Below are 22,035 nucleotides of genomic sequence, written 5' to 3' on the forward strand. Positions count from 1 at the left end.
ATCAGCTTCTCCCACTTGCACCTCTACACTCAAATGCTTCAAACTCTCTCACAGAAGTCACTCTGCGATCGGGCACCGCCAGCGTGTCCGCTTACCACCCGTACCGATGGCGACTTTTGAGGCGGACGTCGGCCAGCTGACGTCGTCGGCCCAGATCTTTGCGTCGAGCCGGTCGCTGCCGCAGATCCGCGCCCTCCACAAGACTCTCAACGGGCAGGTCGACGACAAGGCTGCCCGCCTGCGTACGCAGGTTGGCGGCTCGTACCGCGAGCTTCTGGGTACGGCCGATTCCATTGTGCAGATGCGTGGCGACATGGACGCCGTGCGGGCGACGCTGGCGAGCATGGGCAACCGATGCGGTCGTGCCGCCGTGGGCGCCAAGGTGAACGCGCTGGCAACCTTTGCGAGTAGCAGCCAGGCCGGACGAGACCACGAGAAAGATTCGCTCAGCGTGGCGGCTAGGGCACGGCTGCTGGAGGCGTGTGCCCGCACGGTGGCCCGGCTGCTATCACGCTCGGCAGCGACGACGATAGCGACAAACGCCAAGCTTGCCAAACAGCAGCAGCCACAAAAGCCAGCACAGACCTGGGGAGAGAGGCTGGTCCTGGCGGCAAAGGTATTGGTGCTCAGCCGGCTGCTCATCACCAGTCTGGCCGAGGACAAGTCCAAGACGGAAAGCAAAAACGAGAAGAAAAGTACAATTCGAGACCCCACCGTGCGCATCTCGATCGAGGCGTCCAAGAAGACGCTCGCAAGCCTGCGCCGTCGGCTGCGCGACATGGTCGAAGTGCTGGAGCGGACGGTGCACCACCGACACTACGACGCGCTGGTGGCAGCGAGAACGGGCGTAGACGGAGCGGTCGGCGATGCAGCGCTTGCGATGGACCTCAGCACCACCACGCACACCAGCCGGGCCGCAGCAGCGGCAGCAGCCCGCCGCGACGACCTCCTCCGGGCGCTGTGCGCCTACAGCCTGGCGACGACGTCGGGCGCTCGCGACGTGCTCTGGCAGCTGCTGCACGTGCGCAGCCAGGCGATGGGACAAGTGCTGGAGCTTAACGGGGAGGAGGAGGACGACGACGACAATGGCGACGATAAAGACGACGACAAGACCGACCGCACTGACAGAGTGCTGGACGGACTGGCACTATACACCAAGACGCTGCTGGACGTGCAGGCACTGCTGCCGCACCGGCTGCCCGAGGCGCTGCTGGGACTGAAACGACGGGCGCTGCTGGACGACGAGAGCCTGCAACAGATGGAGGGACTGGCACTGGATGTGCACGGGCGATGGTGCGGCGACGACGTGCAGTTCTTCAAGCCGTACATCCGACACGACGACCTGGACGCGGCACAGGCGCGCGACATGCTAGGCACGTGGGCCGAACGTGGCGCCGATGCGCTGCTGGCCGGCCTGCAGCGGGCATTGGGGGGTGTAGACGGGGCAGGGGACAGCCAGAAGAAGCGACCCGGACAAGCACAGCTGGACCTGCACGCGATTGTGGACATGCGGCGACGGGTACTGCAGCTGTGGATCCGCGACAGCAGCCGGGTGCGCGGGCTGGACCCGGCGGCATTGCTGGACCGGATCCGGCTGGTGTTGGGGCAGCACATGCAGCAGGTGCTGGAGGCCAAGGTCGACAAGCTGCGGCTGGTCGGATCCGAGGTGGCGTCGACGGTGGCGTCATGGCGAGACAGCGTGGCAGACCGGCACGCAAGCTTGTGGGGGGGAGGAAGCCTGGACGTGGATGTGGACGTGGACGTGGACGTGGGTCTAGACACGGATCTCTCGTCCGGGGCGGTGCCGTTTGTGTGGGAGGTCGTGGGACGGCTGCACGGCCGCAGCGATGCGGTGGCGCGGGCGGTGGCCTCGTTTGCGACATGGCGACGCGTGATGGACGACGCCGAGGCCGTGGTGGCGCAGCTGCGACGACAGCGCTGGGAGCTGGAGGAGGGCGACGACGACGATGAGCACGGCGACGGCCTGGTCGAGGACGAGGACACGATCGCACAGCGCCAGCAGCTGCTGAGCCGCGACGACCCGACAAGGCTGCAGGGCCGTCTGGAAGCGGCGCTGGCGACCGCGTTTGCCGATCTGGACCGACAGATGGCCAGGACGTGGGCCCAGCTGGGGACAGAAGCAAACGACGGACAGGCGGACAGGGCCATGTACCTGGTGCGCGTGTTGCGGGAGATCCGGGCGGGCGGAGGTGAACGCGTGGCCTCGCTCGGACTCGCCATCATCCCAGAGCTGCACGACACGATCGTCCGGTCAGTGACAAGACCGGCACTGGAACAGTTTGTGGCGGGGGCCCTGGCACGGAGGACGGTGGCCGGACGCAGTCTCTGGGAACTGGACAGGGACAGCGAGAAGGAGAAGGACGAGAAGGACGAAAAGAAAAACAGAAACGGGCTCGTCCTTCCACCATCGCCTTCGCCGGGTGTCTTTCGGTTTCTGCGCGACCTCTCGACGGCTATGAGCCGGGCTGGCATGGATCTCTGGAGTCCGACGGCGGTGGCGGTGCTGAAGCGACACGTGGCGGCCGATCTGGCAGCGCGATGGATAGCCGTGGTGGAGGGATTAGAGAGGGAGCGGGTGGAGGATGAGGAGGTGGGGGACAACGAAGAGAAGAAGGTGGACGAGGGCGAAGAAAACAAGGAAAAGGACGATGAGGACAAAGCCAGCAAAGCTAATGACAAGAACAGCAAAGACGACGAAGAGACGCCATCTCCACTCAACCCCCACACTGACCTCCTCCTACAGTGGCTGCTGGACGCAGCCTGGTTGCACTGCTGCTTCGGATCGGCCGGCCAGCAGCCGTGGATGGACCTGGAAGAGCTGCTGGCCGGGCAGAGCGGACTGACGGCGGAAGCAGCGGCACGGCAGCGCATCATCAAGACGGCGCGGGACTCATGGAAGAAGACGAGTCTGCTATTTGGGGTGCTGTGAGGGCCTGGAGATTGTAGGCGAGGCTAAAAAGAGGCTGCTATAAGGATAAAGCGATCTATCTTAGGCAATGGGATAGACAATAGAAGTGCTACGATCAGTAGAGGCAGCCAGCACCTTGGCGTGACCTAAAGAGTAAGTAGAGGTGTGAGGATAGTCTCGAAAGCGAAGTACCGAGTGACACCCAAATGGACAGCTAGACGAGTACAGAGGCAGACGAACGATCATGCATTACATAAGAACGGGAGACTGCCTAAAGAGGAATTTCCGTAAACACGGTTATATCATAAAAACCCAGATACAGTACGGCTGCCTCCTCCAGCCCCTATAGCTTATGTCGCTTCTCGCCCGTGGCCAGCTTCCGGAACTCCTCCTGGGGCACGCCGGTGAGGAAGCGGTCGAGCCCGGCAAAGACCTCGGCGACGTTCTGGCGGTCGAGCACGTGATCGTCGGCGGCGCGGACGAGCTTCTTGATGCCGAGCAGGCTGTCGCCGATGAGATGGGGGCCGAGGCGGGCATCGATCTCAGCGCGGACGCGGCGATGGAAGGCGGTGTCGTTGGCGGTGTCGGGGCCGGAAAAGACGGCATTGACAAAGCCGGCAGCCAGCAGCTCGTCGCTCGGGATCCGGCGGCTCATCAGCAGAGCCTCGAGAGCCTTGGCGCGGCCGAGTCGCTGCACCAGGCCGACCGAGGCGCCACCCTCGGCCACGAGTCCGAGCGAGCTGAACGGCGTCAGCAGAAAGGTCTCGGGCGTGCAGTAGACAAAGTCGGCAAAGCCGATCAGCGCCGCCGACAGCCCGACAGCCGGCCCGTTCAGCCCAACCACCAGCACCTTGGGATGCGTGTAAAAGGCCCGCGCAATGTTGAGGTTAAAGGCCACAAACGAGCGCAGCCAGTGCGCGTAGGCGTCGCTGCCGTTGTCGCTCGACGCGACCGAGACGTCGGCACCGCTGGGAGGAGTTAGAGGGGGTGGAAGAGAAGAGGAAGGAAAAAGGGAAAAAGAAAAAAGATTCGAGATTGCAAAGACAAAGACACGTACGCTGAGAAAAATCGCCCCGTGCCTGTCAGCAGGGTCACGTAGACGTCGTCCCGGGCAGCTACCTCGCGCATCTTGCTGGCCAGGTCGTAGTACTGGAACAGCGACAGGGCGTTCAGCTTGGTCGGGTTGTCGATCGTGATGACGGCCACACGGCCCTCGTACGAGAGCCGGATCACCTTGGGGTGGTCTTCGTCCATTGTGTCGGGTTCGGGGAGGCGGACGGTGGAATATTCGTTCAGGGCATGCCGCGTGGAAAAGCCGGACGTTGCTGGAGGGAGACAATGACATGAAGCTGTCTCGCTGACATAACAGCCGAGGCACGTGTCAGCGCGGTGTGATTATCTGGGGCGGGAAGACTGGGGATGCTGCGGGGGGTGTGGGGCTGCCTCGGCCTATGTGTGAAAGTACATGTCACGTGATGTGACTATTCTAGTTCGAGCTTTACAGCATCTGGTGATGTTGGCGATGATGATGTTGGCGATGCTGGCAATGTAGGCTTTTTGTCCCGTCCATCCTGCCGCGCACCCGGCACCGGCTGTGCCAGCACGACCGTCTCTGTTCCGGGGGGGATGCCAGCCTCGGGCCCGAGCGGCAGGCGGTCCTCGTCGATGGGCAGTCCGAGAAGGCTGCGGAGGACGACAACGGCGCCGGCGCGGCTGAGCACGGCATTGGCCTCGCCGCAGTGCTGCCAGACGACGCATTCCGAGCAGCCGGCAGAGGTGCTCACGCCCCCACACACACACCCCTCGACGCGGGCCAGAGCCTGTGGCAGCAGCACGTCGACAAAGTCAAAGGCGCGGGCAGCGATGCCGAGACCAGCCGGACCGCCGCGGGCGTCGTAAAAGACGAGACGGGCTGGACGACGACGACGCGTCTCAGTGGCAGAAAACTCCTTGATGTGGCTCTTGCACTCGGTCCGCACGTCGCCCGGACTGCTGACGACAAAGGCTGGCAGCAGACCCAAGACGGCGTGCTCGGCCGCGTGGATGGCCGCGGCCGCATGCAGACGACGGCGCTGCAGCACGGCAAGACCACGGGCCGGCAGGTCCAGCCAGGTGCCGCGACTCTCCCGCACGACCGGCGGGTTGTCGACCTGGACCGCATCCAAGATCCGATCGCGGCCGTCGACCTTGAAGAAGCCAAAGACGGTCTGCGTGATGCGGATGCGGCCAAGCGAAGCCATCGTCCGCTCTTGCCCACCCTTCCAGACGGCTTCCTTGGCTCTCACCGCCCGCACTGCTTCCGTCTCGACCGGGTCCACGTCGGTAAAGTCCCGCTGCCGCGTCGTCCACGCGACCTGAACCCGCACCACTTCGGCCACTCGGCGCCCTGGATCAAAGTTGCGCACCAGGTACTTGGCCCCCTGGTGCAGGTGGATCGCCCCGTCGTAGAGCGTAAACGTTGCCCGCTCTGCCTCGAGCTCTTCCAGCACGATCGGCTCTGACCGTGCGCCCACGTCGACAATCGCAAACGGCGGCTCCTCATCGTCGCTTGCGCCTCCTCGCAGCCCCACGAGCCGCCATGGATGTGGCCGGAACCGCTCGTGACAGTGGTAGAAGCCCGTGGCGTCGTCGCACACCAGACGCGCTGCACAGAGCGCTGCCAGGTCGTCGCCAAAATAGCCGCCGTCGACGTCTGGCCGGATCGGCAGCTCGGCTGCTGCACACTGAACGTGGGCTTCGCGCACCAGCAGGCTCTTCAGGTCTAGTCGCAGCGGTGGCAGCTCCTGCGAGAACAGCAGCTCTGGTTGTCTCATGTAGTGCTGGTCTGTCGCAAAGGGCCCCCCTACCAACACCGCCAGCGCGTCCCGTCCTCGCCGTCGTCCGGCTCTTCCACTCTGCTGACGTAAGCTGGCCAGAGAGTAAGGGAACCCCCAAGTGAGCACGGCATCGAGCACGCCGACATCGACGCCCAGCTCCAGCGCCGTCGTCGCCACCACGCCCAGCAGCCGTCCGGCAAACATGTCTGCTTCGATGCCTCGCCGCTCTGCTGCCCCGTAGCCGCCCCGGTAGCTCATCACGCGCTCCGCCTCGGTCGCCCGTCCGCGCTGTCGCAGATTTGTCCGCACAGCTGCCACCAGCTGCTCACATTGCTCCCGCACCCGGCAAAAGGCCACCGTCCGCACTCCGCGCAGCAGCAGCTCGCAAAACAGCCGCGCCGTCTCGTGCAGCCCACTGCCCCGGCCGCTCGCTGCGTCGCCTGCCACCCGGAACGGCGTGTTCCAGCACAGAAAGTCCCGTTGACCTGATGGCGCTCCGTCTCGCTCCACCACTGTCACTGTCTCGGCTGCTACCCCCAGTAATGCTCCGAAATGTCCTCCTGGATTCGCCACTGTCGCCGAGCATCCCACAAACTGCACTCCCTCGTTGCCTACCGCCGCACATAGCCGCCGCAGTCGTCGCATCACAAACGCCATGTGTGTCCCCAGCAGCCCGTCGTAGCAGTGCAGCTCATCCACCACCACGATCCGCAGCTGGGCAAAGAACCCTCGCCAACGCTGCTCCTGTGGTAGAATCGCCGCGTGTATCGTGTCTGGGTTTGTAAACACCACCCGTGCTCGCTCCCGGATCGCCTCTCGCTCTCGCCATGGCGTGTCGCCGTCAAACGTCGCTACCGCCTCGTCCAGCCTCTCCTGGCTCGAGCTCCACCCCGGCATCCATCCTAGCAGCTCCTGCAGGCTTCGCAGCTGGTCCTGCGCCAGCGCCTTGGTCGGAAACACGTACAGCGCCCGTGCCTGTCCGCTGGTCTCCTCCAGCGCCTGCACTACCGGCAGCTGGTAGATCAGTGATTTTCCAGAGCTCGTTGCCGTCGCCACCACCACGTGGCTGCCTGCCTGCAGCCCGTTGAGTGCCTCTGCCTGGTGCCGGTAGAACTGCGTGATGCCCTTGGCATTGTACAATGCGTTCACCACGTCCTGGCTCAACAGATATTTTAATGTCCCGTACTCTGCCTCTCGTGCCTCCTGCACCCGGTGACCGTCTGCCACGATCTGTCCGCTGTACCATCGCTGCCGCTGCAATTCTGACACGATTTCCGCAATGCTCTTGCGCTGCTCTGGGATCGACCTCGGTATTCCGTCGTCGTCGTCGTCGTCGTCGTCGTCGTCGTTGTCGTCAACCTTGTCCTCCTCCTGGTTGTCCTCGTTCCTGTCTTGATTGCTTCCACTCTTCACACCCTCTCGAGGCATAAACGCCTCTGCTGCCTGTCGTAGAGCTGCTTCAGCCTCCTCCCCTCCACCGTCCCCCGCCTCTCCTCCCAGAAAGGCCTCCACCGCCGCTGCAAACCGTCGTCGCCGCTTCTCGATCAGTCCGGCCATCTGCTTCTGTCCGTACACCGGCAGCCGCAGTCGCTCGTTCCGCAGTCGCTGCGTTGGCCGTCGTGGCTCGCCCGTCTTGGCGTCAGCCACTTGCCGCTTGAGATCCTCGTCCACAAACTCAAAGTAGAGCACCTCTCCGCCCTCACTCTCTCTCCCCGACCCGTTATCCCGCCCACCGACGCATCTGCTGCCGGTCCCTGCGCTGTCACCCAGTGTCGGTGCGATCCCGTCTTGAACACCTCATCCCGCTCCGTTCCCTGCACCTCCAGCTGCAGAGACAGCGCGTCCACATACTCGAACCGGATGCTACCCCTCCCACCAACACCATCCGCTCGCGCTAGCAGACAGGCAATCGCCGCCACGTCTGCCTCCGCCAGCGGCGTCCCCGTCTGCGCTTCCACCGCCGTCTTGATAGTACCAAATGTTGTTAGCAGGTGCTTGCGCGTGCAGCAGAACGTGTACACCACGTTCAGAGCCCCGTGTGTCTTTTCCAACTGCCGGAACCAACCCGGCCATTCGGTCTTGCTCGGTGTCATCGCCACCTGCTGCTGCTGTTGCTGCTGCTGTTGCTGCTGTTGCTGCTGTTGCTGCTGCTTTTTGCTTGCCGTACCGCCTCCATTCGTCCTCTTCCTCTTGCCACAGCTGCTGCCACCGTCTGTTGCTTCGCCCATCGTCGCCCGTATCTCTTGCATGCTTGTGCGACCAGACCCTCTCAAGAGCCTTCCCAAATCATCAACCGCTATTACGTGGGGCTTTTGCCACGCGAATCCCGTCGCGACAGCACGTGACCTCTTATCCCTCTCTTTCCCCCTTTGTCAGCCTCACTCTTTCTGGTCCCCCTGTCTTCGCACACAATACAAAGATCTCTTGTCTACCGTTTCAAGCTCACCACGGGTATCGCCTCGATAGGTACACGCTGAATCCTCTCAGCCACCAGTGAGCCCAAGCCGCCCCGGCTCACTCGCTCCCTCCTGAGCCCCCCTTCTGCATCCTCCTCGGACATGGACATATGTGGAAAACACAACCCCCCCTGCCTCAATTGTCCCCGTCACCTCATGTATCCCCTGCCTCATATATCCCCTTCCCCCTTTCCCCTTTCCCCCCCAGATGCCCAAACCCGGCCGGTGTACGACGTAGACCCTTTCCCTTGTCGTCAGGGATGTCCCCCCAATATACGATATACCCGCCAGAAAGGCATGAGAACGGCCCATTCCCCTCGGTATCTCTTCGTGTTCCCGGTCCTACAGCGACTACCGGTCTGCGCCAGTCGGGACCCTCCGCGAAGGCAAGACTTCCATGTGGCGATCAGGACCTGCCTGCTTCCCAAGAAATATCTCCTGTTCTAGCATCAGGCTTCGCACTCTCCCATAAGACAGATCAGGCAGACTCGTCGTCTCGCTCGTGCTGGGGTCGTTTCAGAGGGGCTGCGAAGCTGCCAGCGGTACACCGTCTCAATCCCCGCGAAGCTCCCTCTGTATTCCCTCCATCGTCTTCATAAACGTCTTGGCATTGGCAGAATTCATCTGGCATGTTAGCATCTACAACAATCTTGGCATCCTAGTAAGCTCACCTTCATCTGCACGCTGACCGGCTTGGCATCCTCGCCCTCAAACGCCGTAAACAGCACCGTCGTTGCCTTGAGCATCTGGTGGTCCTGGAACTGGGTCGCCGCCAGCACCACCGTGTTGAGAATCACCCGGTGCGTTGAGTCCTGCCGCATGATCAGCCGCACAACCGTTCGCGTTGGCACGGCCGCCGCCCGAGTCGAGCCGTGTCCGGCTGCTGCCGACTCGACGTCGCTCTTGGCGTCGTCGTCGCCGTCGTCGTCCTTGTCGCCGCCTAGCATCGACGCGTCAAACGACGCCGGGATCACGTTGCCGTCCCGGTCGTACTCCACACAGCCTTCCGGCACGTTGAGCTTGAGCATCCCAGCACCGCGCTCCTTCCAGCCGCCTAGGTCCTTGTCGAGATAGTACATCCGTGCTCGCACCTGTATCACCGTTGCCTCACCCATCTCGCCGTCGTTGACCACAACTATTTTCGTTAGCTTTGCCGCATATCGAAAAACGCAAACGGGACTTTGGGAGGCACCCACCTCTCTGCAGCTTCGGCCTCTTCTTCTCCTCGCCGCCCATCTTACTCCGCTCATCCGCCTCCTTTGCTTCGCCGCCCTCTTCGTTGCCTTCGGCCGAGTCGGCCTTGTCATCCTCGTCCGCGCCAGATCCGTTCTCCGAGCCCTCACTCTCTTCTGCCTCGCTTTCCGGTGCCCCAAACGGCCTGGCCGGCTTGTCGCTCTTAAACGCCGCGCCCGGCTTGGCAAAGCTCGTCAGTCGTGCATTCGAGAGTCCGCCCCCGAACACACTGCTGCCCGTGGCACTGCCGCCAAAGCTGTTGCCGCCGCTGCCAAATCCACTGCCCGTGGTCGTGCCAAAGGGGCTTCCGAACAGCTTGCCTGGTGGCGCAGCCGTCACGCTGGCGAAGGGCGACGCCGACGCACTAGCACCACCAAAGCTGAGCTTCGGTACCGTGGGCGCCAATACGGGCTTCGCTGTGTTGCTACCGCCACCGAGGGCGCCGAACGGCGATGCCATCGCCGAGGCCGAAGCGGAGCCGAAGAGAGACAGCTTGGTGGCCGCTCCTGCACCGGCGAGCGAGCCAAAGGGCGATGTCGTGCTGGTCAGCTTGGCAAAGCCCGAGGTTGCAAAGGCTGCAGGAGATGGCACTGCCACTGGCTTGTCGTCTTTCTTCGGGCTGCCTTTCCCGTCGGCAGAAGTAGTCGTCTGGACGAGCGGAAAGACACCGGCAACTTAGTTCATCGCTCGCTCACCGGATCGGGCCGGAAGACAGAAAGAGGACAGAAAGAAGACGGGAAACAAAAGAGACTCACCACTGCATCTTGGTCGCGCAGCCGTTTCTTGTCGGGCTCGGCGCAGTCTGATCGCCCGCCTTCGCCGCCGCTGCCGCCATTGGACGCACCGCTGGCAGACGCAGCATCCGCAGCCGCCGCCCCGTCCTCATCGTCCGACCGCTCGCCCATCTTGCTCCGGGACCGTAGCGGGTGTCCGTCGCTGTTGTCGTCGTCGTCATCATCAACCTCGTCGTGGGCTCGCTTCTTCTTGGGCGACCCAACCTGCTCTTTGAGGACATCGGGTGGCGTGAGCGCCCGCCACTGGTCTCCTCCGTCTTGCTTCTTCTCCGAGATTGCCGTGTGCTTCAGCTCTTCCCGTGTCGCCTTGGTGGCGTCGTCCTCCTTGGGGCTCTCGCTGCCCGGGCGCACATCCGAATCGGAGCCCGCCATTGTGCCTCGGCTGCGTCCTGGTCCCGATCGTGTGCTTGGTTTTCGTACAGGTCTCGGTCTGCTCTGCCGTTCCCCAATGCTCTGTCCTGTGTTGGCCTGTTTTGTCCTCCTTGGGTCTTGGGATCTTGGGATCTGACGAGCCGACAGCAAAAAGCTAGCAAAAGCCGGCAAAGTGGGCCGGAAGCAGCGCGCGTCGCGGAGCGGTGGAAAGGGATGCAATGCCAGATACTAGAGACGTCGGCGAGCGGGCGAGATCGATAACAAAATCCAAACTGCCAATCCGCTGGCACTGCGAGACGGGCGAGAGCAGGTAGACACTGACGCTGCAGGGCTGCTGCGAAGAATTTCGGCGAAAGGAGACGGGGCAAAAATAATAATAATATGACGGCTCGAAACTCGAAAGTTGGGAAGGGGCCAGTGAGGGGTGGCTGTTGCCCTGTGGCTCGCAGACAAAGAACGATCCAGTTGTGGATTTGCGCAGTAATTCGAGCCTTGGTGGGGCTTTCAGGCTGGTGGGAGCTGCACTGTGGGCTGTGTCTAACAGAATGCAAGGCAATCCTTTGAGGCCAGTCAGCGCTGCGCGTATTTAGTAGTTAACGGCCAACGACAATAACAAGGTCTTGTCCTGCAGAAGAAGGGAGAGAGGCTACGTATGGGACATGAGCCTAATCTATGTCGTGGGCCAGGAAATGACTGATGCGTTTTACCTGCTAATATATTGCAAGGGAGATGAGCGAAGAGGGTCTGTAATACTATGTATGCCCGATATCAACTAAACAAATGCCTGCCTTGCTCTGCGCCCAAAACGTAAGAGCCTCAGTGCTTCTCGGTCGTCTGGTTGGCTGCCGTCTGAGCGCCAGCGCACATGAGCAATTAAACGTCCCGTATTAGGGCCATAGGAGAGCCCGCGACGCGCTTTCGGAAATGCACATTGAATCCCCTTGGGTTGCCTGCTTGTATCTTACACTACGGTCTGTTCCTACAGATACACATTGTCCCATTTTCTAATGTCGTCCACTCTCGTAAGAGATTATGGCATGTCTTAACCGCAAGCCTCTCTCCATCTCCCTCTCTCTTCGTTCTTCTTCCCCCTCGTCTTCATCTTCTCTCGGCAGTCCGGTCGCCTATCAGCAATTGGCTGTTGTGACTCGGGAGCTGCTCGGAAATTGCTGTCCCTGGCCTGTGCTCGCTCGCTCGCTCGCTCAGCTAATAAAACACAGACAGCCCAGGCCGATGTAGAAGACGAGGAGCGGGTACACGGCAATGCCGACGCGGTTCTTGAGCACGCCACTGCCGCCCAGGATGCTGACGCCAGCCGCCATGGCCCAGGCGATGAGCACGAGGTAGATGGGTATGCGGGCCACCGTTGGCAGGTGCAGGGCCGAGAGCAGGGCTGCCAGCACCAGCGGGAAGAGGGTGTAACCGATGATGCACACGCTCTGGGCGAAGGAGCTGGGTTGCATTAGCGGAGGGAAGGAGATGACATGGAAGAAAGAAAAGAAGGAAGAAAGAAGAGGAAAGAAAGGAAAAGAAAGAAAGGACGTACATATTTCCGCCCAGCAACTTGATCTGCAGCGTCACCACGGCCTCGCCGATCCACACCATCGCAAAGACGCCCGAGAAGACGAGGTCGCGCTGGTTCGACCGCGCGTTGAAGCTCAGCAGCATGCTGAGCAGCAGGCAGAACACGAGTGGGCCCCAGAGGTCCCAGTCGCGCAGGCCGGGCGTCATGTTGCTCTGCCGCAGCAGCGACTCCGGGTCCATGACGCGTCCGGCCAGCCCGGCCAGCTCGTCGCGCGTGCCCGAGAGACCGGCGCTGCGCAGCGTCGCGTAGGCCCCGCGCAGACCGCCGCCACCCACGCCGCTCTCCTGTGTGTCGTCAAACATGCTGCCGCCAAAGAGGTACCGTGGATACAGCACCTCGCGCATCTTGGCCCACACCGCCAGCAGGTCCCGTCGCAGCGTCGCCCACACCGTCTCGTCGATCGTGTTCGTCGGCGCCCGCCGGTCCTCACCCGGGATCTGCGACGTCAGATAGTTCTCGCTCAGCGACCGCCCAAAGCTGGACGGTCCACCACCGGCACCCCCACCGCTGCCGCTGCCACTACCGCTGCCGCTGCCACTGCCACTGCCGATGCCACCGCTAGATGGGGACTGGCCGATGTTTCCTCGCAGAGGAGCTTTGGACGCGCTGGCCGCCGTCATCGGGTCATCGAGATCGTCCAGGTCGTCCAGGTCAGCTGCAGGTTGACCGTCTCTTGTTAGCAAGTGGCTTTCATCCCCTGCCGACCCTGGTTGTCACCCGGCCTTCATCCCCTCAAGACTGATGAAAAAAGGGAACTTGCCATCATCCGGGTCGATCAGATCGTCATCTTCCACCTGCGGCGTAGGCCCGTAGTCTTTCCGGTTTACCGACGCCATTGTTGGGCAGGAAGATTCCGGATGCAACCTGTGTTGAGACGAGTACGCCTGCAGCCCAAACTCACTAGGTGTGATTCTTCGATCGGCGAGCCGGTCTTGGCAGATGTTTAGTAAATGTGTGGTCGTGGCGTCGCGTCTACGATTGCGTTGTCGATAGTGTGAAACGACAGGTTGCGAGAACAGGTATTGCCGCTTGGGGCAGGCAGAACGATTAAATGCATATTACCTAATCCGGACAGGTACGCTAATTGGCCGGCCACTCACATACCGCGTCATTGTTCCGGGTCCTGTTGGCCCAATCTCCCAACAGTGTTGCTCGTACTGGGGACTTTCTACAATGGCAGAATCGATCACGTTGACAAAAGTTTGTTAGTATTGAACGGAACAGTTATATTCTAGTTAACGACAATAGTACGACACATGCTCGTATTTTGGTGGGTATCTTCCGTCCTCTTCGCTATGCTCTTGATCCAATGCACGTTTCTTCTATCAAAACGGATGCATCTAATCTTCATGTTTGGCCACGCCAAATCGTGCAAAACAGGAGATGGAAAGACATGGGACCAGGACCTGGTGAAATAAAAAACCTGATGCCTAGAACGGTTCCACGAAACGCAATCCGAAATGGGTCAAAGTCTCTCCTAGTGAAGGCCTTGGTATTGATTAAAATCGGAGCCGACTCTCGTCGATGGTGGTCTGTCGGCTTCGTTGCCTCAGCCCCACCTGTGGTAGTGGTCTCCGGTCGAGCTGCCAAGGTCCGGGCGAGGACCTGAAATGTGAACACCGTATGCAGGCTGTAGTACATCAGCCTCACTTTGTGCTCCCGGAGATCCGTAGTACAAAGTGATGCCGCCAGTGGGATGTGTTTCAAGGGTGCTGTGTGGTCGAAGCTGAGGACGCATGTGCTCGAAGGAGGCTGGGCTGGGCGGCGAGGTCCCAAAGCCCACAGAAGCACTATCAACCTGTGTTGTCCAGCTGGATGGAATGCCACACGATCCCCGTCGGTCAGGGAGTGCTGATGATTGATCGGCTCGGCAGCTGTAACTGTTGAGTCGGCCGTCGTGTGCATAGGCGTGGCCGTAGAGTGCATCAGGGACGGCTGGTCCTTTTCCCTTGTTTATGCTTCTTGGCTGCATAGTGCCGCTAGCACTGCCGACACCGGCATCACTGTCTCCCTGCTGATTCTGTCGTGCATCGCTGCTTGGAAGGCCACGTCCGTATGCCGCAATGGCCGGGTGGGTGCCAATGTTCCAGGCAATCACAGCTACATCCCGAATGGAGCCCATCAGCACGTCCAAGGGCGGTCCACCAGCATCTTTGACATTCTCTCTCAACGGCATGTACTGTGGTAGCAGGGGGGGCCGGAAGGTGTAGAGGGATTCTACTGGAAAATGCGGCCTTATTGGGTGCTGGGCCCATGGTGCGGCGAAGAGCCCGTCGCCATAGTCGAACGCAACAAGAGGTGGATGTGCAGGTGGTATTGGAGGCCGCGCCTTTCTCAGCACGACGACCAGTCCGTCCGAGGTGCACGAAACAACGGCCTCCAACTCGACTGACGGAAGTCGCTGGGCCCGCCGCGGTGTTAGCCTATTAAACCCGATCGGAGGCTGCATAATAAGAGGGACAGTCGGCATCGAAAGCGGTTTGTCCTCTTCCTCCGTCTTGATCCGAAATATGTCCGTGCTGCCGTTGTCCGAGTCAATGTCCATAGACATATCGACATCAAACTGCTTGCGGCCTGTTGTGGGTAGGCGCTGTTCCAGCTCGTCCTCGTGGTCAACAAGAACAACTCCACTCTCGGCCTCGGCCTCCAGCTCCTCATCGTCCCTCGGGTCCTGAAAGCTGAAGCGGAGATACGCAATCGAGTCATTGGCTTTGGCGCTTTCCAGGCATGTGATAGCTTCAGACAGACAGCTCTCCTGTATGCAGCGGTAGAAGCTTTTGTTTTTGAGCTGGTCGGGCCGTAGGCCAAGAATTGCCGCAGTTGCGTTGGTCGCGAACATGATGGTCAGATTTCGAGTGAAGCGGTTCACGATGAGGGCGGCCCTTGGCTCCCGTTCCACGGGCGACATCTTGAACTTAGGCGACAGATGCTCCAGCATGCGGTAGCGCGGGTCGCGTGGAGAGCAAGAAAATATGCGCCGTATCTGCGGCGCTTCGATTGCTCGGCCTGGACGCATTAGCCTGTACTGTGGAAAAGAGGCGCATCGCGTACCAGGAGAGACTCACGTTTGCTCTTGGCTCCTTTGTGGTAGATGCTCACGCATGCTACCAAAACGTCATGGACGATAGTGAAGCAGCACTCACAGCCGATCCAGCGGCCATCACGCGTCAGGAGACGGGCATAATGTAGCACGGCAGCTTTGTCAAGCAGCACGCCACGGCTGTGAACGGAGCGAGCAGAGGGCTCCTCTTCCGGGTGGAAGAAGTCGAAGCACGACTTTCCTTGCACCTCAGCCGGTTGGTACCCAAGAATGTCTGTAATGGATTCAGACGCAAAGAGGATATTTGCATCTTGTGTGAGGTCTGCACAGGAGGGGAGTGAGGTGAGGTGGTCAGCAATCGCACAAAGCCACCAGAAAGGTAGCGGACGCTGAAAGAGAAAAGCGAGATACAGTGAAGACTCACTGTGAATGGTCATAAAAGTTTGCTCCATGGCTGGTAGAGTGCTGCTGACCGGGACTGGGGACTATAAGAACAGTGTTGCCATGCGAAGGACAACAAATAAGGGGAAGCGAATTGAGAAGGGGCTGAGATGCGTGCGGAAGCAGAGGCCGCCAGGCACAAAAAACCGAAGCTAGGAACTGTCTCTTTTGAGAAGAGCGACGGGAAGCCGGGTTGTCGGCTTCGTCGTCGGTGACGTAGGTGATAGGGATCCGTCCAGGGGCCAGTAAGACTAGGACGATCGTGTTGTGGGCGAGTCCAGCAGGGCTCAGCTGTCCTCTTTTGGATGGATCACAATCCGGATGTGACAGCACTGATAAGTTAGATAGGCAGCGACGATGACCGGTGTAAGCTTGGCTAATGGCAGGACTAGCCGAGAAGGCAGACAGACAGACGGCCGTGGCGATGGGGAGCGAAGGAAAGCGCAGAGACGATGACGAGCGAGAGAGGGTAATTGCATGTGCAGCAACTGGGCAGCTGGTGGACGTCTCTGCATGAGCCGAGCTGCACGCAGCTCCCGTTGGACGGGACCGGTTACCTAGTCTCGGCCGTTGCAAGAGGACGTTCGGTAAAGACAGGGGGGAGGGGGTAGTGCTTGAGTGACCCTCTTTCGCGAGTGGTGGTGGCAGTTGGCGATATGGGGGGAAGCAATGGCAGCAGCAACAGTAGCAACAGCAGTAGTTGTAATAGCAAGATAGAAAGGCAGCAGTAAATATAGTGGCGGTGGCGGTGGTGGTGATGGGATGGGGGATAAGAGATGGCTTCTCACAGCGAAAACGCACCTAATTCGCCAGGAGCAGAAGACGGGGGAATCGTCAAGAAAAAGAGGGGAGGGAAGACAGGTTTCTCTCGGTCCTCTGGCCTTCTCTTCTTGGCCGGGTTGTTGGGGTCCTTCTTCCCGCGGCCGAGACACAAACCGCAAGAGCAAGGAAGAGGACAGGAGAACAGCGGCCAGGACGTGCCGTAATATGTCGAGCAGTCCACAATGTTTCACTGCCGGGCTTTGTACCTTGTACTTCAGTGCTGCAGGCAGAAGGCTCATGGCATGCTCTAGCGGCATGTTTAGCGCCCTGTTTAGCAGGAAGGGAAGGGGCGAGGAGATCGGGAGGAATGGGCGCAACATGGCCTAGGCGGGAAGTAGACAGAATAGAGGGGTGCACTAACTTGGTAGAGCAATTTGCAGAAAGCTGCATGCCGGGCTATAGCAAGTAGTGCGGCCAGGCCTGGGACGTAAGACACATGCAATGTAATAATTGACGTTGTAAGTGGCAAAGAGAGGTCGGTCGGTAAGGAAGGGCGAGGGAGAGTACGCGTACGAGAGGGCGAGGGAGAGCGGGGCATGAGCAGAGTCGCCGCCGAGTCGGTGTCTTAGACTGCTGGACTTCCGTGAGGAGAAAGAATGGCAGGCCTGCCTCGAACGGCCTTGCCATCCAGCTCTAGAACGTGCAGGAACGAGGGCGCGAGCGACAGCGACAGAGCATATTCTTTCCGAGAGATACGAGCGCATGCTCGTAACGTTGCTGGTCTCTCCCCGACCGGCCCTAAGGGTCATTCCACCCCGCTAGTGCCTGATGCCGGACGCTGTCAGCGACAGAAACCAATCCACAGGAACTGGGACTACTGCTGATCCTTCACGCACTGAGGTCGCAGCAGACATCTGAGGCAGTGGTGCGTCACTTGACGGCCATGGGTATGTACTATGTACGATGGCGAAGGGAGATGGCCTTGGTTTATTTTTCGACATGTTTGCTATTTTGCTATTTTGCTATTTTCACCATTGGACTTTCGTCCCTTTTTTCACACCCTTTTCCCATCGGCCACCCCGAGAGAGAGAGGGAAAGAGGGAAAGAGGATGCAGGTCGCCCCCGGAACCTGGTCTTGGCCAGCGCCGGTCGGCCAGACATGCCGTTGTAGCATCCACCATCTGAGCATCCCGTACATAAATACATTGTGCATGGTATCTTACTACCATGTAAGATACGAAGTACACCTCACCGACCTCAGCTCGGCGACAAGCTCAGGGACGGGTGGCAACGCAACATTTTCTATTGGCCCGGACGGAGGGCCCCGTTCGCTAACCTCGCCCCGGCCTAGCTGTTTGTGTGCTGGCCATGAGGCCCTGTGGTTTGCAAACTGCCCGTCAAGGAAAGATGGGGATGGGCGCGGATCATTTGGGTCTGTGCCTTCGGGCTGACAGGGGGGAGGAGGGGATTACCAGATATTCACGGGGTGCATACTCCGTACAGACATGCCATCCGTGTCGTATCTTACATGGTGTCCAACTCGGGGAGATATTTTCGGCGCCTGCTTTCTTTTTCCGCGCAGGGTGACCTTTTGTTAGGGCGTTTGATTGCGATTGTTTTAGACCTCTTACATAGCCGTTCAGCTGCGGGCATGCCGAGCATCACGAATCTCCTATCTTGCGTGTCGCATGCCACCCAGAAAGAAGGCTGACCTCTGCCCTTTGCCCTGTCCACGGACATGGCTGCTGCACGGAGTATACGACGTTGCCGCCACTGCTCAATGATCTTCCTATCGTTCGTAACTCCGGAAAGGCGGGTCTCTTGCTCGTTGCGTCCTGTGCGCGCCGTTCTAGACGTTGACCGGCCTCTCGCTGCGGGCCTGAGAGGACGACCAGCGTGGGCCTCGCCCATGACCAGCTTGCCTAGCTGGGACGCAGGATGCGAATGATGTTGCTGCCGCTATAATTCGCCACACAAGACTGCATGTATTTTACGAGTGTCCACTATGTACATACGCGTGGCACCCCTGCACGCGAGCTTGCTGCCTCTTTCCGTCGCTGATCGTCCTCGCAATAAAACACAATACAGGTTTTGCCTGTCTGGCAACTGGTGGAGCTCCACTGCTGCGAGAGACGTGGATCGCAGCATGTTTTTGTCGAGCCGGTTCGGCCTCGCAGAGGGAAGACATGAATTTGAGATTGAAGCCGATCCGACTCTAGAACCATTCATGGTCGGCAGAAGCCGTACGACGTACGGAGTACTCGTAGTGGTAAAATTGGCGATCAGCCTAGCCCCGTGTCATGTATCTGGACAATCATTTCAGCCGTCCTCGCGACAGGGCCCGGCCACCTTCTTCAGGGAGTGGGGGGCTGTTTTTCTGTTGACTGTCCCCATCATCCGGACTTCCCACCATGACCCAACACATATCACGACGTGCTCTGTATGTACAGGTCATGCAGCCTGCCAGCAGCGGCCAGTCGCCTTCTGTTGTGCTCTCACGCACCCCACACCGACGGAGAGACCGGCCACAGGATGGTCTGTGATCGTTCTTAGGTGGAGACGACGGCACGGACAAAGTATCTTAGTAGGGCCGAGAGTAGAAGTCTGCCAATGGATTTGCATTGGGCAGTATCGTCGGCTTGGAGCAATGGCGTTTTTTCGATGGGGTAGTGATCGTCGTGCGAATACGAAATGCGTCGGGCATGAGATCGGCTCGAGTCGTCACCCGCTGTCGTCGTGCCGATGTGCTCGCTTGCCGCGTCTCCATCTATGCCGTAGGCAGGCCGGCCAATGGAGCGGGCGTCAGAAGCAGATGCGGTGTGCCTGATGAGCTGGTCGGCGCAACCACCAGGCTATTGGCCACCGTGGCCTGCAACCAGCCTGCAACCAGCCATCCAGTCAAAAAAAAAAAAAAAAAAAAAAGAAAGCCAAATGCCACACGCCAAACGCACGTGCCCCACTTCCGTCTCTCATGCCGACCGTAAATTTCCAGGCCACCAACCGCTCCGTAGTCGTATAGCTCTCCAAGCTTCCTCGTGCAGCCTTTGCTGTCCATTTCCTCTCTTGGCTGTTTCTCCCCAGAGTCTCCACCCTCGGCCGTCTTCCGTTTTTTTGCCCCCCCCGTCTCTGTCCTTTTTCGAACGCTTCAAAGTCCGCCAATGACGCCAGCCAATGGCTGAGCCGTCTGCTATTTCCTGACCTGCCACAGAGCTCTTGCAAATACAGGACGGACGGCCGCTTGGAAATGGCACCACCGCCAACACCGCTCGAGTGGGAACTGCCCAAGCTGCGGTACTCGCTCAGCTTCGAGGTAACAAACACGTGCTCATTTCTCTTCCCAGTCGGGCTCGACCGGCTGACTGGTCCCTGCGCTGTAGGACGACAAGAAGTACGTCGATGACGTCGGTCTGGACACAGGTAGACAGATCCTCCTCCTTACTCTTTCGTCTCTCGTCTTCCGTTGCTGACGGAGGACAGACTTCTTCGATGTCAAGTTTTACCCGTATAGCCCAGCCGGGAGCAACCCGGTGTTTGCAGCCGTGAGCAAGCGTCACGTGAGTCTGCCGGACAATGTCCTTAGAATGTGCTTCCCTTGGCTGAAATCAAACAACGGGCCAGATCTTCGTCTGCCGTCTCTGTCAGACAAAGGACAAGGACGCCAACCCATGCGAGGTCATCCAAATCATCCGGGACGACGACGTATGTTGTGCAGCCGCTCCCTCTTCATCTTCTGCCAGTCTGTCGGCTGCTGACGTTTGCGGGCTCAGCTCGGCGCGTTGAACTGCTCATGCACGTGGACCAAGGACCCGGAGACGGACCGAGCACTCCTCTGCGTGGCCGGCAGAGACTCCAAGGTCAAAGTATACAACATACGGGATGGCACGCCAGTAACGGTTCGTCTTCCTCTTCGTGTCTCCCGCTTTCTGCCGACACGCGCTGACCACTCGCAGTCGTTTGTTGGCCATGGCGGAGTGAGTGCATCTCCGGGCTCTCTCGACACGCCCAGGTGTCGACACGCTGACAGGCGGTGATAGGAAATCAACGATCTGGCGACTTCGCCGGCCAACCCGTGCCTCATCGCGTCAGCCTCGGACGACACGACGGTCCGCATCTGGAGTCTCGATCCGGTCCACAGGCGACAGCCGTGCGTGTGTCTCCTCGCAGGCGAGGGCCACTCGTGGAACCTGCTGAGTGTGGTGCGTTGTCGTCTGACCGTGCGGCCGTCTGCTCTGTGATGACTGCTAACACGGCCGTGTAGGCCTTTCATGACTCTGGCCGTTACGTTCTGTCTGCAGGACACGACCAGGTTATCAACCTTGTGAGCAGAATGTCTCATGTCTTTTGTATTGCTGGGGCACCCGTTCGAGACAGCCATTCTGACCCGGTCTCGGCCAGTGGACGCTTCCAGACTTTCCCCAAGAGCACATCGAGACGCCTTTTGTCGTGCACTATCCTCACTTTTCGACATCGGAGATCCACACGGGTTTGATTGACTGGTATGTTGTTCCCAATCGCTGTGAGGACACGACCTGACGGTGCAGCGTCTCCTTTTTCGGCGATCTGATCCTGTCGCGGGCCTGCCACGAAGACGTGATTGTGCTGTGGTGCATCGAGGGCTTCAGCTCGCTGGACGACGCGCCGTCGCCGGAGCAGGCCCCGTCCAACCACGACACGTCCAAGCTGACGCGGTCTTCCTTTTCGGCCGCCGGGACCGTGTCAACGCCAGCCGGCTCCAACGGGCCGACAGCAGCAGCAGCAACGGCAGCACCGTCGTCGTTGTCGTCTACGACGCATCCGCAGTACACCCGTCTGCTGCAGCTGCACACGCCCGGCTGCGGGTCGCAGTTCTTTACGCGCTTCGGCCTGTTCAACGTGGCCGGCCACCACCCGACGCTGGCCTTTTGCAACACGTATGCCAAGATTTTCTTCTGGGACTTTGCCTGCTTCCCGGCGTACCAGGAGTTTATCGCGGCTGTGAGGCAGGGCAGCAGCGGCGGCGACGGGCTCGTCAACAGCGCCGGCGTCACGCGACCGCGATGGCTGCGGCTGCTGGCCCCGAGACGTCGACACGCCGGCAGCAACAACGTGCCGACCGGCCGACGGGGCGACAGCGCCGGACGGCTGCGCGAGGCCAGCAGCAGCGTCGTGCGCGAGGCCGACCGCGTCGAGGCCAGCGACAAGGACTCGGTCTTTTCAGTGCCCGTGGGCTCGGCTGCAAACCCGAACACAAACACAAACACAAATCCAGTCCCAAACACAAATACGCCCGACCCCGACACGACGCATGCGGCACCCGCAGCCAAGGTCGAACACTACAACGCGGAGACGCTCGAGGACTGGCACAACAAGTACGACACCAGCGACCCGCACGCGCAGCTCAAGGCGCACAAGACCGAGGGCACGTCCAAGGCGCTCTCGACGGTGGGCCGGCAGGTGGCCTGGAGCCCTGAGGGCGACTGGTGCGTGGTCGTGGGCAGCAACAGCCAGGTGCTGATCCTGCAGCGGTGGGCCAACGGGGAGATGGCAGCGACGGGCGAGACTGGGGAGTGAGGGGTGTGGGGATTGGGTGAGATGGTGATGGGCTCTAGGTGCAGATGCAGATGAGAT

General features: G+C 60.2%; 6 protein-coding genes across 6 annotated transcripts; 2 read left to right on the forward strand and 4 right to left on the reverse strand.

Moving 5' to 3' along the window:
* Positions 1-106: 106 nt before the first annotated feature.
* On the forward strand, positions 107-2,950 carry CMQ_4805 (uncharacterized protein; the record flags this gene model as incomplete). Its single annotated transcript, XM_014312961.1, has 3 exons — positions 107-1,021; positions 1,160-2,572; positions 2,765-2,950. 3 exons carry the CDS (start codon positions 107-109, stop codon positions 2,948-2,950), a joined length of 2,514 nt encoding a protein of 837 aa, XP_014168436.1.
* Positions 2,951-3,272: 322 nt separating this feature from the next.
* Positions 3,273-4,183, reverse strand: CMQ_4884 (peroxisomal-enoyl-isomerase; the record flags this gene model as incomplete). The annotated part of the gene is made up of 2 exons (XM_014313040.1): positions 3,273-3,897; positions 3,987-4,183. The coding sequence occupies 2 exons, from the start codon at positions 4,181-4,183 to the stop codon at positions 3,273-3,275; spliced, it is 822 nt and encodes a 273-aa protein (XP_014168515.1).
* A 227-nt stretch (positions 4,184-4,410) lies between these two features.
* Positions 4,411-10,600, reverse strand: CMQ_4770 (dead deah box DNA helicase; the record flags this gene model as incomplete). The annotated part of the gene is made up of 4 exons (XM_014312926.1): positions 4,411-7,407; positions 8,873-9,336; positions 9,398-10,082; positions 10,190-10,600. 4 exons carry the CDS (start codon positions 10,598-10,600, stop codon positions 4,411-4,413), a joined length of 4,557 nt encoding a protein of 1,518 aa, XP_014168401.1.
* A 1,127-nt stretch (positions 10,601-11,727) lies between these two features.
* CMQ_4715 (yip1 domain containing protein) lies at positions 11,728-13,021 on the reverse strand (the record flags this gene model as incomplete). Its single annotated transcript, XM_014312871.1, has 4 exons — positions 11,728-11,738; positions 11,823-12,052; positions 12,147-12,840; positions 12,925-13,021. 4 exons carry the CDS (start codon positions 13,019-13,021, stop codon positions 11,728-11,730), a joined length of 1,032 nt encoding a protein of 343 aa, XP_014168346.1.
* Positions 13,022-13,734: 713 nt separating this feature from the next.
* CMQ_4634 (potassium channel, voltage-dependent transporter) lies at positions 13,735-15,677 on the reverse strand (the record flags this gene model as incomplete). The annotated part of the gene is made up of 3 exons (XM_014312790.1): positions 13,735-15,191; positions 15,251-15,547; positions 15,650-15,677. 3 exons carry the CDS (start codon positions 15,675-15,677, stop codon positions 13,735-13,737), a joined length of 1,782 nt encoding a protein of 593 aa, XP_014168265.1.
* A 3,995-nt stretch (positions 15,678-19,672) lies between these two features.
* On the forward strand, positions 19,673-21,978 carry CMQ_4412 (embryonic ectoderm development protein; the record flags this gene model as incomplete). The annotated part of the gene is made up of 11 exons (XM_014312568.1): positions 19,673-19,738; positions 19,806-19,845; positions 19,906-19,982; positions 20,071-20,127; positions 20,196-20,321; positions 20,379-20,399; positions 20,463-20,624; positions 20,687-20,746; positions 20,824-20,924; positions 20,970-21,402; positions 21,583-21,978. 11 exons carry the CDS (start codon positions 19,673-19,675, stop codon positions 21,976-21,978), a joined length of 1,539 nt encoding a protein of 512 aa, XP_014168043.1.
* Positions 21,979-22,035: the final 57 nt, after the last annotated feature.

Source organism: Grosmannia clavigera (assembly GCF_000143105.1).
Source record: "Grosmannia clavigera kw1407 unplaced genomic scaffold GCSC_97, whole genome shotgun sequence".
Taxonomy (NCBI): Eukaryota; Fungi; Ascomycota; class Sordariomycetes; order Ophiostomatales; family Ophiostomataceae; genus Leptographium; species Leptographium clavigerum.